At 37.8% G+C, this 17,482-nt stretch overlaps 1 protein-coding gene across 4 annotated transcripts in view; it reads left to right on the top strand.

Annotated features, from left to right (window-relative positions):
* Positions 1 to 17,482, top strand: part of tln2b (talin 2b) — a 161,549-nt gene that overhangs the window by 90,879 nt on the left and 53,188 nt on the right. For all 4 annotated transcript variants that reach the window (XM_084095065.1, XM_084095066.1, XM_084095068.1 and 1 more), the window contains exons 11-20: positions 455 to 556; positions 726 to 802; positions 2,820 to 3,003; positions 4,697 to 4,810; positions 5,280 to 5,388; positions 8,567 to 8,775; positions 9,065 to 9,163; positions 10,773 to 10,940; positions 12,728 to 13,022; positions 17,098 to 17,264. In XM_084095065.1, the coding sequence (XP_083951191.1) occupies positions 455 to 556; positions 726 to 802; positions 2,820 to 3,003; positions 4,697 to 4,810; positions 5,280 to 5,388; positions 8,567 to 8,775; positions 9,065 to 9,163; positions 10,773 to 10,940; positions 12,728 to 13,022; positions 17,098 to 17,264 (1,524 nt within the window). The remainder of the gene's footprint in view (positions 1 to 454; positions 557 to 725; positions 803 to 2,819; positions 3,004 to 4,696; positions 4,811 to 5,279; positions 5,389 to 8,566; positions 8,776 to 9,064; positions 9,164 to 10,772; positions 10,941 to 12,727; positions 13,023 to 17,097; positions 17,265 to 17,482) is intronic.

Here is a 17,482-nt window from a genome sequence, read left to right as displayed (position 1 = left end):
AAAGGGAATACTTTTTGTGCACAAAAAATAATGACTTCATTCAACAATTTTCTCAAACAATGTTGGAGACTGACACGGAAGAAGCTGTATCGGCAAACATTTACCGCAAAGAAAACCTTGGATGGAAACCTGGCTATACTGAGCTGTATTGCCAGTAACAGCTAATGTCATTGAAAAAAAATTGTTGTTGCTTTAACATAATAATAGTTTTTTTTCTTGATAAAATGCCCTAGTCCTCTTTTACATGAGCGTTTTAACCTTGCTTTGAGATGTGCAGTTCTGCTTCACCATTAAGAGCCACTTATAGCATCTCATGTACGGCACTTGTGCTGCAAGGACAGTTGGCTGACTTCCTGTCAGCTAAAATAGAAAGCACACATCTACACCTTACAAGAAGACAGCCTTGATGTGTGCTTCTCATATCTGATATGTGTGTGTGTGTGGCCTTGTGCAGGATTTCGGCGAGTACCAGGAGAGCTATTATTCCGTCCAGACCACAGAAGGGGAGCAGATCTCACAACTCATCGCTGGATACATTGACATCATCCTTAAGAAAGCAAGTCACTGGCTCTGCAACACATGAGAATTAAAGGGATAGTTCACACAAAAATGTTGTGATTTTTTTTTTTTTTTTTTGGATGAACGATTCTAAATCGTCACAAAGATATTCCATAATTTTTCCATGAATTCACTCAGATGTTTTCCTTGATGTTCTTATTTTACAGAAACAGAGTAAAGATCGGTTTGGTTTGGACGGTGATGAGGAGTCCACCATGCTGGAAGAATCCGTATCCCCCAAAAAGTCAGTGGAGATGTCTTGTTCTTGTCCCATGATGCTCTGTTTTCAAGTCTGTGTTGTGATTACACATCTATAAATGTTGTTTTGAATCAGTGTGTTTCATTTGTATTCGAATGATAGCGCGTAACTGAGGTTTCTAATGACGTTGGAGGAGATGCTCGGGTTGCACGCTGCCGTTTTTAATCATAAGATGGAGACGTATTTTTCTCTTCACTGAGAACACGAGAGAGAGATTATTAATTCCACAAAAAGTGCCACATCATCAGCAAGGCGTCATTTAAGATATCAGGTTCCTAGAAGAGAGAAATAGTGAATGTGTGAATATTTCCCTTTCTAGAATAGTTGCTTTTTTTATAGTACATTTCTATAAGATTTCAAACATTCTACCAAACAAGTAATGTGTTTAAGTGTTAATAAATTACATTATACCACATCAAGCTACAGTAATTAAATCTGGGATATAATTATGGCTTCAGAAAGGTACTGTTAGAAGATTGGCGGTAACAGGGTTGACCGTTTTACAGTTTAATTTAATTGTTTAATTGCAAAATTTACTGTCAGTCAAGATAATTTAAATGCTGATATAATATCTACAAATATCCAGTTGTGAGTAATCACTTGTTTACCATTGAAAATCATTGCAACAGGGTTGATTGTTTAATTTGACTTTACAAGCCTTGTGCTCAAAGTCAAAGTCAAACCACAAAGTTAGAATGAGCAATTAATTCTGATATTTCTTAATATCCACATTTCAGTTTTCTGAAGTTTACTATACAAATCATGATAACAGGGTTGATCGTTTTATTTTTACTTTTGCTCAAGGTCATGATACTATAAAGAGAATATTTCCATCTATCCAGTTTTCAATAATCAGTTGCTTACTATACAAAATCTTGGTAACAGGGTTGACAGTTTGCCATAATTTAACATTACAAGCCTTGCACTCAAGGTTGTGAAACTACAACACGCTTCTTTAAAGAATAATTGCATTTCAACAGATATTCTCTTGTCGAGTTAGTAGATTATTTCTACACGAAATCAATAAGGTTGATATTTTACGATTGTCCCATACTGACAAATGTAACACAAGAATGAAGGCATATTTTCCTCTGTTTTTCACTAAATGAAGACCAAAAATCAGTTAATCAGTATATTAATACACTATAATCAATAGCAGTAATAGATTTAAGGTAAAAAGTAAACCAAAAAATGCTATGATGACCAATGAATAATCACTTTTTCTTGGTGATTTATCAAATGTAATTAAGAAGAAAATGTATTAATTGTAATAAATAAATACATTGTAATTAAATCAATTTAAATGTAAAAGTCCTTGCACACTGAGTCCGAAATTTTCGTTTGCGTTTTTTCGTCATTCGGTGGCTCCGTATTGTCGAAACACCTCTCAATGCGAAATATGCCGAAAAGCGAAGTTCGAAATCGAATTTTGAAGGCAGTGTGTAAACATGATTTACACAACGTGAGGTCGTATTTATTTTTTAACCTGCGAAAATAAAAAAAAAAAAGACCTTTTTCATCAAATCTGAGCTACTGGTTTGACCAGGCTAGCAGAAAAAAAAAAATCATATTCAAAGTTACTTCGCCTGGCACTTCTTCCCAGCAGCTCTTTTATCCAGCCTGGGCTCTGGTTCTATCAGAATCGGATATACAGATGGGTCACGTCCTCTCGAGCACTGCCTGGAAAGTGGTTGTTATGGGCGACGGCATCCCACTTCTCTCTGTAGGAGGAGGGGACACGTCGGGCATCGGTGCCTGCGTCTGTCCTCATGTTACTCATGTTACTTTTAGCACTATAATCCAAAAATTGAGGCCTCTCACAATAAGCTCTAATTAAGTAGCAGTGCCTGAAGCGTCTGTATTCCTGGTGCGAATAGGGAAGAGCCACTCAGCTGATTTTAAAGGCTGTCAGTAATTACCGTAGCAACAACAACCATCATTCACAGATATGAGTGAAAGCAGCCTGACAGCGTCTAATAATGAGCCATTTCTTGTTTCGTAGGTCCACTATCCTCCAGCAGCAGTTTAATCGGGTCGGTCGAGTCGAGCACGGGTCGGTGGCACTGCCTGGCATCATGCGGTCGGGGTCAATAGGAGGCCCCGACACGTTCAACATGGGCACAATGCCCTCGGCTCAACAGCAGATCACCATGGGACAGATGCACAGAGGACACATGCCCCCTCTGGTGAGAACACGCAACTGCGCTGATGTTTATATCTCGATCGCGTTCGTGAGACCGCTGGACCTGATTTAAACCAGGTTGTGATTTCTATGGTTTTGTCAACTCTAAACTCAACTGAAACTCAGAGCTTGTTCAACTAGCTTCATGGAGCAGGCCACAGGGCTCCATCTGTTACTTAAATCTTCTTTGTGATTTATTTGTGGGTAATTAGACTGTCACATTTGATAACTGGGATAATTGGGAGCTCGAAGATTTATGATGGTTATAATGACAAGGTGAATTATCAAAATTGATTGTTAAGACATTTATCAAATCTTCTGCAGTTTTTTTGTAGTGTATATTGTGATTTTTTTTCATGTGTTTATGTAGTTATATAGTTATTTTGAGTAACAAAAATGTTTTTATGGTTTTAGTTTAATTTTACTAGAATAATCCTGTAAAATCTTTTTGACAACACTACATTGCACTTAGTTTATTATTTCAGATGCCTTTTTTTAGAAGACTACAATTGAAAAATTTAACAGGTTGGTGGGTGTTAATGTCAAGCCCTGAGTGTGACCTATTGGTTAATGACTGTTAACTGTGAGGTTGTGGGTTCAAATCCCGCCAGGGTTGCTTCTGGGTCACAGAAACATACTCTACACACATACGCAAAGCAGGCACAAATCACTTACCAATACATTGCAAACACAGTCCCTAAGTACATACTGAATGCGCATTACTATTTGGAAACAACCCTCCAAACCCAAGGAGGCTCGAAATTTATTAATGTTTACTCAAAATGTATGAAAGATTATGATATTAAACTGGATGTGTTAAGGTGGTAAAATCTAGTAATTTCAATAGGAATCCATAGGTGAAAGATTTTCCCACGCAGATTTCGCAACAATTTAAAGTTGGTCACGCGGATTGGTCACATTGACCAACGGAAAGCTGATTGGTTGGCAAGTGACTTCTGTGTGAGCTGTGCTTCATACATCACTACTGTATTGACAAATGGACTTTTTCGTTAAAAAAATTTTCGTTAAGATTTCACTAATGTCACCGCAACTTTATTAAGGTAGCTAGCTGTACAGTTTAGCTAACCTGAACTAACTTGTTCAACAAGACTGTCAGTTAGGGTGACCTGGTTATTGCTCTGTTGCAGGACAGTAGATGTGATTTTGCGGGACAAATGCAGTACAGGTGGTCACCCTACTCTCTTTAAACTGTTGCTCATTAGCTTCCCGTGTGGTGATGCCATGAGTTGCATTCTGGCGCACTTCATAACACAACAATGCACTAAAATGATGCATATCTGCTTCTATAGACCTTATGCGCCAGAGAAACGAGGGCACCGCCATCTTTAGAATATTGTCTTTTAACTTCCGTTTTGCGGTCGCTCTGTATATTTCTATGGCATTGTTGTCCAGGAGTAATTAGCTTTTGAAGTGGATTTACTTAATGTAAAGTTAACGAAAGTTATCATGAGGATTGTAATGTTTAAAGCAGATGACTAAACAAATGTCAGTCGACCGGGAAGATTTTAAAACGAGCCGTTCATTAATAAACACGCAAAATCGCTGTGAAAATACAGACCGGAAGTCAAAAGACAACGAGCGCAGTGCTGAAAAGGGGCGGGGCTACATAAGGTCTATAGAGTGCATGCATATTTTCTGCATATCGTCTTCTAAATGACTACTTCCTGTGCCGTCAGAATCTGGCCCAGCAAGCATTGATGGGAACCATCAACACCAGTATGCAAGCTGTCCAGCAGGCGCAAGCTGACCTGGGAGAGGTTGATAATCTTCCACCACTGGGACACGACATGGTGAGAAATTATACAGAGACAAAAAAAAAAACCTCTGTTTTTTAAAAGGTAAAGTATAAATAATGATTGTTTGTACTGCTGTAAACCACATATTGTCTGATTTTATGTGAGTAATGGTGTTAGGAGGAAAGATCCTCGTACAGTATGTCCCTGTGTGTGATTTGTTATGCAGTAGAAGGTTGCTAGTTCAAATCCCATGAGGAACATTGAGCCAGAATATGCGCCACAAACTAGAGTAAAAGCTTCATAATGTGTTTTTTTCATGTTAAGGTTTTTGTTATTGTGACATTACAGTGATGTATTGTGGCATTGCCTTACAATTATTGTTCATTTATTGACTATAATTGCAGAGATGGTCATTGATCATTTACCTGTGCTTACATAACCTTGATTTTTCATAGTGGGAAAAAATCCCTAAAAAACACATGAATACACTAGTATTAACTTTCCTCTCTTTTCTCCCAAAAAGGCATCCAGAATGTGGGTTCAGAACAAGGTGGATGAATCCAAACATGAGATTCACTCCCAAGTGGATGCCATCACGGCTGGTACCGCATCAGTGGTCAACCTCACTGCTGGTATGCGACCGAATAAGGAATTACCCATAAACCATCACATCAAAAATGCCTTACTTAGCCTCTTTTCAAATGCTTATATGACCTTAAATTCAATTCCAATCATAGACTCTTAACCATTTTCCTATTTAAATCCAAACAGCGACTTTATTTTTTGGCCAGGCAGTGTAGTTGCAAACGTACTTAGTAGAGTGTCTAAAGTGGACCATCAAAATAAATTAGAGTGTATTTAGAAAGTATAACATGCTATGAAATTAGCCTTAGTAAGACAAACGATGTGGTGAAAATCAAATTTATGTTGGAAATGATCATGACTTTTACCCAAAAATTACATTCTGTAATTTTCCTGTGATGTGTATATGCACTGTTAAACATAATTGAAGACACGTCCTTTGTCCAACACCACAAGTGTATGAAAACAATGATGATTCAGAAGATATTTACACATGCAGTCTTGCAATTGCTAGTTTTATTACTTCATACCAGCGAAAATAAGTTTCATCTCACTGTTAAATAATAAGTCACTCTCCAATTGCACTAATAAATATTTCCATTAATGAATGTGAAGTTTGTTGTCCTGAAGCTGAACTGCTTGGCAGGATTTGTTTATTCCTTCCCGCGTTCTGGAGAGATTCCATGCGGACCAGACCAGGTTTTTGCTGGATTTAATCTCCTCGTGCCATCTGTTTGATAGTGCGGAGATTTGCCTGTTAGCCAGGAACCCAGCTCAAACTTTACTGGGGGTTTTTTTTCTTTTCAGCCTGTGCTTTACATCTGTTCTCATGCCCTGAAGAGCTTGTTAGGATATAATGTGATGTGTGGATGTCCGCACTGTAGATGGAATGCATATGGGTAATATGGATCTCATTTTGAATGAGCTCACTAATAATGATTACGTTATTGCACGTGTTGCACATTTGAGTGGAGCGTGTTAAAGACATGAAAGTAAAACTGGCCATGTATGTTCCTGGTTTTATAGTGAACAATTCATCAGTTTATTTTAGTTTATTTTGCCTACTTTTCAAATTCATAATTAAAGTATTAAAATCAGTAATAAAAATATAAATTATTACATGCTTACCAGTGTTGGGAACGTTACTTTAAAAAAGTAATTAGTTATAGTTACTCACTACTTGTTCCAAAAAGTAACTGAGTTAGTAACTGAATTACTATAAAATAAAAGTAACTTGTTACCAGGGAAAGTAACTATTTGAGTTACTGTTAAAAAAAAAAGTTGCTATATGTCAAAGAATTTGGATTATTTTTTAGCAGTTTTCACAAGTCAGTTGAAATGAGTAGAACAGACAGGTGTTTGTACATAACTTTCGATATTTATTGCATGTCGACAGACAGCAAGAGGTTTATCCTGCACTTCAAGCATTATCTTTGTAAGAAAAGTAAACAGTTACACCATATAAATTTAACTCTAGCAAATTAAATCAACCGCTCTCAACTTTTTATTAAAAGTTTTATTAATAAAGTAAAGGCATAGAACCAGTTTATTTGTAGTGCACTGACAATAGTTTTATATAATTAGTTCATTAATTAAATTAATAAAAAGACAAACAGACCTTGAGATATGTTTGGTAATTGTACCTGAATGAATTGAAAATTAATTTGCTACATTTCAGATTAATAACGTTATATTTGTTTTCCTTAAAATTTTAATTAGCAGTAACTTAAACACTTTGCAGTTTGAATATCCATAAACAAAATTACGGAGTATGTTTTTATGTTTCCACTGTTCGATCGCGTCCGCACCTCACACACACACACACACACACACACACATGCACGCACGCACTCACACAAATGTAAACACTTTGCGCCTTTTCGATCGCGCCTCCCTCTCTCTCTCTCTCTCTCTCTCTCTCTCTCTCTCTCTCTGTGGCGCGTGTGCTGGCATGTGTGTAAAAACACTGGCTCTGATTGGCTACCATGAAACACATGACTCTGCCTTAGCCAATCATAATCGCTTAACTCGTTATTAACCCACCTCCTCACTAGCTGTGCGAGCCAGGGGTGCGTTCGGATTACACAGTTTATTCAATCAATGCATAGTAACGCAACGACTTTAAAGTCCAGTAATGTTAACGGCGTTGTAACGACGGGAAAAGTAATTAGTTAGATTACCCCGTTACTGAAAAACTTTCTTTTTCTTTCTTTTAAATGGCGTTATTCCAAACACTGATGCTTACAACTATAATAGTCTGAACAAAGTTTAATATTTATTATGTAAAAATCGATTATTATGCAAATTAAGTAATTTCCATCACACCAAACCGTTTTACCATTAATAAAGTTTATTTTTAATTAATTAGGTTGCCAAAGAATGTGACGCGTGTCAGCGAAAAGCTTAAGATGAAATATGAGAACACAAACACTTGAAGCTCCGCCCTCTGTGCCGGAAGCAGCAGCTCATTTGCATTTAAAGGGCCAGACACAAAACGGCGCGTTTTTGCTCACCCTCAAAAAGTGACAACTTTAACATGCTATATAAAAATATCTGTGGGGTATTTTGAGCTAAAACTTCACATACACACTCTGGGGACATCAGAGACGTATTTTACATCTTGTGAAAAGGGCATTATACCACCCCTTTAAAAAAAACTTTTTACTGTACATCATTTCCAAGCTGTAATTGTGTCAAGTTCAGTGTTATTTTAGATTTATTTATATACTATTCTAGTTTGAATTAATATTTTTAGCTCAGTTTTCATTTTCATTTTAGTTTGTTTTATTCAATTTGTCATGCGTTTTTGTCATTTTTATCAGTTTTTGTTATTTAAATTCTATATATTAACATTTTTATTTCAGTATTAGTTTTAGTCATTTTAGTACGTACTTATTTCAATTAGTTGCCAAGATATTATTTTCTCATTTGTTTGTTTAAATTTTTCGTCCAATATTAATATTCTATTTTAGCTTTATTTTAATCATCGACCCCAGTTTTGAATAGTTTTAGTTAACAATAACAGCTCCCGTCAAATTATGCAGAAAGCGAGAAAATAGGATTTAATTACGTATTTAGGATACATAAAAGAGAAAAATTGCCCCCAAAAATGTCATTTCCATAATGCATGGATAATAAATGACAGAATTAGCATTTTTAGGTGAACTATCCCTTTAAATCACTCACTCTTTCACACTTTTAATCAACCACTTTTCCGATTCACTCCAGGTGACCCTTCGGACACGGATTATACCGCCGTGGGCTGCGCCATCACCACCATCTCCTCAAACCTGACGGAGATGTCCAAGGGAGTGAAGCTCCTGGCGGCTCTGATGGAGGACGAAGTGGGCAGCGGGCAGAATCTAATGGGGGCCGCCCGGACCCTCACAGGGGCCGTGTCTGACCTGCTCAGAGCCGTGGAGCCGGCTTCTGGAGAGGTGACGAATGCAAACACGCAAACCCCTCGGCCCCTTCACATCTAATCCGCCAGTAACGCACTGGTGTTTACAGGCGGATTTAATAATGAACTCGTTAAGCTCTGTTTTTTCCTTCCTGGTTTACAGAGCACAGTCACAATCTGTTTATTTGTTTGGCTTGTGCTAGACAGGGTAATTGTAGTGGGGTGCAGAGCTGATAGGCAGGATGTGATTAGCCGCGCATTGTGTTCTGAGACGTCGCGGTTGGCCGTACGTGGGTCATTTCTTAAGTGTCGATATCACCCCACAGCCCAGACAGACTGTTCTGACGGCGGCGGGCAGCATCGGACAGGCCAGCGGAGATCTTCTGAAGCAAATGGGAGAAGGAGAAACAGACGAGAGATTCCAGGTGTGTCTTTCTTTCTTGAACAGAGCGTAAAAATAGTGAATACTCACTCCGGCTCTGGTATTTTTTCCCATTCACAGCATTGCAAACTCTGATTCAAAGCAAAAATGTATCTAGAAATTAGGAAAAAAAGTCAATCAAGTTATTTGGAACGACATATGGGTGAACTATTTCTTCACAAAAGGGGATGTTTTGAGGAATGTTCACACTGCTCCTTTCCATACAGTGAAAGTGGTGGTGAACGGTTGTCAAAATGGCATTACAAAGTTGTTAATATGTCTAATGCACTATATTTCAAGTCTTTTGAAGTCATTTGATATATCTATAGCTTTAAGTGACGAACAGACATGAACAGACATGAAATGTAAGTCATTATTCACTTAAAATCTTGCTTCATAGCTGTGGTCACTTTCAATGTATGGATAATATTGCTAGTTTTCCTTAAATAAATTTTCTTTGCATACTAAGTCAGGGCAACGGTGATAAAATGTTGAGAAAATTTTCATTTTTATGTTTCTCAAAAAAACTATTCGATACTAAATTTCTCCTCCGATACCAGGAACGATACCGATACTTTGATTTTTATTTTCAGTGGGGAAAAAAAATCTCGCCCAAATAATACTGCGAGCTATACAGGTAACCCTCTCATTTGGAACATTACTGTAATATTAGAGGATAAAATTAAACACAGAACCCAATTCTATTCAACTGCTATTTATTTTCATATGTAATAATTACACTCCATTAAATACTGAAATGTATTCAGTACTCAGTTGCACATAAGGTAGTTTTCATAAACAAATGTATTCAAACATACATAAATAATTCACAGTAAATAAGCGCCTCTCTAGTGTTTTATAACTAACTAATGAATTGTGAACATTGGAAAACTTTCCTGAGATAAATGCAACATTAAGCTGTTTTATCGACGTCTTTCTGCGGTTGACACGGTGATTATGCGATTACATGAGACATGATTCATTTCGATAAGTTGTACTGTATTTTTCAGCATACCTTTTGATGTTCATGCACGTTTTCTTGTGTGTTATTGTCATGCTAACTTGCCCTAAATTTAACACGACAGTATGAGTTGCAATCTGAACATGTTTTTCCACTCCCTTTTGATTGAATTTATAAAATATACAGGTATATACATATGTATAAGATGTTGACGGGTGTAGGAGAAACAACTTTATCCCTTAATCTCAAAGTTTATGTTAGGTCTGTCTTGAAGGTTTATATGTTATTGTTAAAAAATGTCTTTATGAATGAGATGGGAATGGGATTTTCTACCTCTTGAACTCAACTGTTGCGCTCTGCCTGAATCTGCTGATTGGTTAATGCCAAATCCCTCAGCCAATCACATGCTCCATGTCTCATTATTTCTTGGCAAGGCAGTTTTCGCTTGTGGTAAACACTTTAGTGCCCATTTTCAACACGTTAAATTTGATTTAGTGTGGTTTATGTGATGTTGTCACAGTCAGTTAGCCTCAGAGAGCGTTTTATTGCCCTCTATTTTATTCTGTTACACTCTATCCTTGCGTTTATTTCATTCATTAGTCTGGGCCAGGTTGTTTCACAGTGTGTTGCTTGAATGACGAATATGTTTCAGGACATCATGATGAACCTGGCTAAAGCCGTTGCTAATGCCGCCGCCATGCTGGTGCTGAAAGCTAAGAACGTGGCACAGGTGGCGGAGGACACGGTGCTCCAGAACCGAGTCATTACCGCCGCCACGCAGTGCGCGCTCTCCACCTCACAGCTGGTGGCCTGCACTAAGGTACGTTTCATATTCGTTACGCATAATGAAATTAACTAGAAGACATCTGTCTAGATATGTAGATACAGATCAAGTTATATATTTGAACATTTAATTCAAAACTGATGCATATGTAAGGAAATATAATGTCACATGTATAATGATTGTAATTATCTCTACTTTGCTTAAAGTAATGAAATGACAATTTATTTTAAAGGGTTCATGACTTGGATTTTTATTTTTATTTATTTTTTCATTTTAATATGTTTTTTGAGGTTATTTGTCATGTTGACCTTGACCTGAAGATTTTCTTTTCATTTTTAAAAATGTTGTGTTCATCAGAGTGGTACAAGACTTTGTGAACTTGAACTTGAACTTGGAGTACACAAAAATATTTAGTGTATTCCACAAGTTTTTTGTGGTTGTAATAAAAATAGTACAAATCCTTCCCTCGTCTGTCAATTTGACCCCTATAGGAATTAATGAGAAATGGGGAGTTTGTCAAAAAATAATTTAACACATACACAAATGAAGGCATTAGACTATAGAACATCCCTAATGCATAAACATAATTAATTAAAATAATTATCATACCTTATTGGTTTAATATTCTTTTTAATTCTAAATCAGGAATCATTAAATCTTTATGTTGGGATGCCAGCAGCATAACCTAAAAAAAGCTATAGGTAATTTGCTCCTTTTAAAACTTTAAAAAGAGGCTGAGTGAGTAAAAACACAGCCACATTTGATTTGGACAGGATTTAAAAAGTAAGAAGTACATTAGTGAAACATGCTTAAGAAACAAAATGTTGTTGGTTGATCATCTAGTGTAAGGAACTTTATACCATCAAAAATCTGGCTTGTGACAACAAATATTAACTGATTTATCAGCAATACATAAGTTGACCACTACCATACCATGTTAATAAAGATGTGTATCATTAATTTCACTATTTCAGCTCTAAGAATGTATTTTCATCATTAAAGGGATACTTCACCGATTAGCATTAAGCTTTGTATCAGTAGAAACCCAGGATGTGTTATGCGCATGCTCAGCCGCATCTAACTTCCACTGTAAACACATGTATGATGCGAAAACAAAACCATCGAGCGAAATACCGGAGTGAACATGGCTGTGAACGACTTTTGCAGATTTTGTGAAGTAAATCTACGCATCCACGGTACAATCAGCGTCTACGTCACGGCTCTCAGCCTGCCCTCTGTTCGTTGATTGGCCGGCTGTTTTCAGGCCGGAGGAAAACGGAAAGCTCTGACGCTGTCTCAGACTGAGTACAGAAGCGAAATGAAATTGAGCGGAAGTACGAAGTCTGACGTAGTCAGGCTAGGCTTTTTTGGCCAGAGGCTCGAGACTACAGCCAGTAGGAGGAGCTAGTTCATGTGTTCAACCCGCCCATAGGGGGTGGGATCTCACGATAAAACGGCGTCTTTTCAGTTTCGAGTCAACTAGTAGCCTAGTTGTATAATTTCTTCCGAGACTGCCCTCTGTAACCGGTAGGCGTGGCTTGGGAGTGGCCTCATAGTGCAGCGAAGCAAGTGCATTCTGGGAGTTGTTGTCTTTCATCCACATGAGCCAAAAATACATTTTCTGGCTTTTCTCAGTCTAGAAGGCACCAACTTCTAAAACAATTTCACATTTCTACTACATAAATTACCCAATTTAAATACACATTCATCTTTCCAGCGGTGAGATATCCCTTTAAGAAAAGCACACATTCCCTTACACTTTCTGTATGGTATTCTGAATCTGAACGCAGTCTCTATTTTGGGTGCACGTGTGATTGTTGTAGGTGGTGAGCCCCACCATCTCCTCGCCGGTGTGTCAGGAGCAGCTGGTGGAGGCGGGACGTCTGGTGGAGCGGTCCGTGGAGGGGTGTGTGAAGGCGTGCCACGGCGCCTCAGAGGAGAGCGAGCTGCTCCGACAGGTGAACATGGCGGCCGGGGCGGTCAGCCAGGCCCTCAGTGATCTGCTGCAGCACGTGCGCCACTACGCCAGCTGCGGAGAGCCAATCGGACGCTACGACCAGGCCACTGACACCATCATGACTGTAACAGAGAGTATTTTCACCTCAATGGGGGACGCAGGTGAGACAATCCTATATAATTATAACATTAAATAAACACATAAATAAATGACATTATGTATATAATTAAAAAAATGTCTAAGATATGACCTTAAATGTATTAATAGGCATAATATGTAAGTGATAATCCACGGTTAGCTGTGCATTAAACGATTTTAATGCATGAAGTGGAGGTAAAGAACTGGGTAAAATCATTTAATGCACAGCTAGCCCCGGATTATACCGCTTATACCATGGTCATTTGCCAGCATTGACAACTTAAAGCTGTTATTGATGTTACCAACACAATATTTTGACGGTTATTTTCATCAGTTAGATCTAGCATTCTGCCTGCTTTTAATCAGACAAAGAGATAAAGTAGTGCGTAAGATTCAAATAAGACATTTATTTGATTGAATGAATTATAGCATTTATTTGAATTAATTATCAAGAGAGAGAGAGAAAGAGAGATTCGTACCTGTGTCTGTTCAGCGTCTCTCTCTATAAGTTATGAGTTTAATTACTTAAACATTGCGATGTAACTCCGTCCTTGCTAAAAACAAAAATATAGTGTGTGTGTGTGTACGGGTGTGTATGGGTGTGCGCATGTGAGTGCTCTTCAATGAAAACTGACATGGAACTACCTGTGCATTAAATGGTTTTATTGTCCACCTTCCAGCCAATCAGAATCAAGCATTCAGACAGACCATGGTATAATGTCATTTAATAGTGTCTTTGCCCTCTTTCTCCACCAAAAAACATAAGGATGAACTCTAATAGTATATAAGTAATAGCACACTTCTCCTCAACAAGCTGCACAATGTAAGGTATCATGCACGGTGCAGAATGAGTTTTGTGCCCTTGTTTATTACTTGAGGTTAAAGGATTGTTTGAATTCCCTAACCACAAATATGAGCATTAGAAATGCTGATTTTTGCCTTAGAAAGTACCTCTAAATGCGATAGATGGGCCTGTGCCACAGGATGTAGAACAGTTCCAGGATACAGAGAATTTATTTAATAAATGGAAATCAAAGTCAAATAAGCATACAGTAATACACAAGAGAGCTTTAATATCTTTTAGGCTCATCGTCCAAACAAAGCATATCTGTGCTGTGACACAATAGGATTAGCTTTTCCATATTCAGAATTGCACAGTTTTGATGGTGTTCCTGGCCTCATTTTGGAGCTGTCTTTGTGCGCTAACCGGCTGGCAGCCCTACTTCTAGTGACCCACAAGCAACTTTAATTCTCTGTTATAATGCACTGACAAATATTTAGCTTGCTAGCTTTGCTCAGCTTTTTGTATCTTGTCTCCAGTGCTGTTGTTTTTCTGGAAAAATTTGACCCCCAGTTTATTTTGTCTCAGTGAGGTCCCTAAAAGTTGTTTTGTCTGCAGTCTGTGTCGTGTTTTTAAGCCGTTTTCAAAACTGAAGATGTTTGTTATGCTATGGCCGTAAGTCTAAAGAATCCTCAAAAGATTGTAGGCCCGCGAGGTTGTTGAAAACATGTCATATAAAACCGCTACAAAGCATCAAATCTGGTCTCAATCACACACACACACGTCTTTGAACTTTTTAAAGAAAAACACATGCCGAAAGGTGCCAGTGGGGTTGTCTGCAAATGTTCAAGTAAAACATGGAACGTGATAAACGACCTGGACCCACAAATCAACGTCATCATCATCAAAGATTTCTCTAGCTTTAAAGTCAACAGGAACTCAAAATTGAATTTCTTAATACAGGTTACGTACGGTTCGTACGGTGCATGATTCATCAGTGCATGTTATTCAAAAGAAAAGAAACGTTACTTTTTGCATTCTTTCATATAATAATTTGCTCAACGTCTGTAACAACTTTACTTTTTCGCTGACATCACTCAAGCCACACGACCTTAACATTAGTTAATACTTAATACTAGTGAATATTACTTTATGATGGATTTTTTTTTTTTTGTTTAACTGATATGCAGAACCAAATTAAATTGTTTTTGAAACAATAACTAAATGACCAGTAGACTACAATAAAACCAAAATATTATTTTAATAATTAATTATTACTGATGTTGTTTGTGTCATTTTATGTAAGCAAAGTTGTTTTGCAATTAAAATGCTCACAAATTTATTTTCATCCTTTAAAAAAAATAATCCAGCCTTCATTCTCAAATTAGAAATGTTTATCTTAACCATATAAAATTAATTAAATTAAATTAAATTAAATTAAATTAGTAATTATTAAAACATATAATAAATACGTTGCTTTTCCTATGAATACCGTTTGTTGGGTGCTTTTTTGAGACCAACCAAATTGTGCCAATTATCATTAGACGCAATATTAAAGAACTAATAACCGTTTAAGATCAAGGGCCCTATTTTAACGATCTGAAACGCAAGTGTCAAAGCGCAAAGCGCAAGTAACTTTGTGGGCGGGTCTTGGCGCTGTTGCTATTTTCCCAGCGGAATAAATAACTCTTGCGCCAGGCGCAAATCTAAAATGGGTTGGTCTGAAGTAGCTTCATTATTCATAGGTGTGGTTTGGGCGTAACGTGAAATAAACCAATCAGAGCGTCATCTCACATTCCCTTTAAGAGCAGACGCGCTTTGCTCTAAAGCGGATTCCTGTTATAACGGCGGATTTGCCAGACGCGCGCCAGGAGCGGTTCACAGCCAAGGAGAGCAACGCTCTCGTCAGGGACGTTGGGGATGGAGAAACCCACCCAAATTAACTTCGGTTAAAAAGGTGTATGATAATTTGGGTAAATGTGTAAGCTAGATGTATGCTTTTATAATAAATTGTCTATCTATCTATCTATCTATCTATCTATCTATCTATCTATCTATCTATCTATCATAATAATGTATGATTTGCAAAAATGAAAACTGCTGCTTCTGTGTAGATGAGAGAATCAAAGTGTATGCGCGTTGTGCACACGCTACATTCATTATGGCCAAGCATGCGCCCTTAAAATAGCATATGAATAACATGCGCAACGCGCCACTGACTTTAAACTATTTTTTCCTGGTTAGTGGCGCAATTGTTTTCTAAACCTGCAAAATAGCATGAAGGAACGTTTGCGCCGGAACACGCCTCCTTTTTTGCGCTGAACCGCCCAGGGAGCGCAAGTTCATTCCCTAGTTTAGCGACGTGCTTCTGTGGAGGGAAAAGCGCGCTTTGCGCGGGTGCAAAATAGGAATGATACATGCGTCAGCGTACAAAGTCAATTGCGCTGGGTGCAAGATAGGGCCCCAAATGTGTAAATATCAGCAGACAACAGCCAACAGCTAAGTATTGTTTTAGGCTACTGTTGTTGATGCACTAATTTAATGCAAACAACTGCAATAACAATGTTTATAAAATATATGTTACCATTTAAATACATCAAGATATTCTCAAAAGAGAACTTGACCTCCAGTCTGCACATCCAAGTCTACAAACATACTTAAGCATGGCGGTACTTCAAAAGTCGCCCACATTCAGCTGCAAACTTGCATTCAGGTCTGTTATGAAAAGCCCACTTTTCATTTCCTGGTGAATCGAATCCAATCCTACATTTGAGTTTTTTTCTCGTTTAACTAAAGTAAAAGGGGTGAATTCTGTTGATTTAACAAGCTTACTATTTTCACTCTGAATCCATCCTACGTTTGGAGAGGTGAAACACCCCTTGCGCACACCTCTCTCCCTTGATAATCTTGTCAACGCTTGTATTTCTGGATCTGTGTAGGTGTTCGGGAAATACAGAGTCCATTTATGGAAAACGAGTAGGCACACTTTTTGAAAGGGCCCTTGATCAATGATGTACTTCGGGTCACACGGGTGCACAACCATTTGAGCGCTTCAGTTCCTGAAGTGATATGCAGAGAGAATGCAGAAAGATTGATTTTCAAAGAGAACAGCTTCAGCTGTGCCAGATTCACACACATCAAAGAAACGTGGAATGGCTGTCAGGGTTTTTTTTTCCAGAGTAAAGTCAAGGACGGTGAACATACTATAGAAGGAGCCAAGAATATGCCGGTAGATTTTTCTGAAGAAATATAAGAATCTGCCCACACAACATGCTTATATTGTGGTGTTTAAATAACATTTATTTTCACATTTACAGGTGAAATGGTACGACAGGCGCGGGTTTTGGCCCAGGCCACCTCAGACTTGGTGAATGCTATGCGTTCTGACGCTGAGGCTGAAATCGATGTGGATAATTCCAAGAAACTTCTCGCGGCTGCCAAGCTGTTGGCCGATGCCACTGCCAGAATGGTGGAAGCTGCGAAGGTATGAAAACTATAGCGAGATACACCCTCGACACTTACAGTATAAAAAATACAATGATGTTTAGACATGTACCATGGTTTGTTACCGTTTTTTTATATATATATATATATATATAGGTAAAATGAAATTTCCACCAAATGATAATTTTGTATTTTGTAAATGTGTGTTGGTTTTGTTTTTTTGTTGTTGTTGTTTTTTGAGGTTTTTTTTTTTATTTG

The sequence above is a fragment of the Abramis brama genome, assembly GCF_963993115.1.
Source record: "Abramis brama genome assembly, chromosome: 20".
In the NCBI taxonomy this organism is placed as follows: Eukaryota; Metazoa; Chordata; class Actinopteri; order Cypriniformes; family Leuciscidae; genus Abramis; species Abramis brama.
Note: the sequence above shows the minus strand (reverse complement) of the source record. Positions and strands in the feature narration are given on the sequence as shown.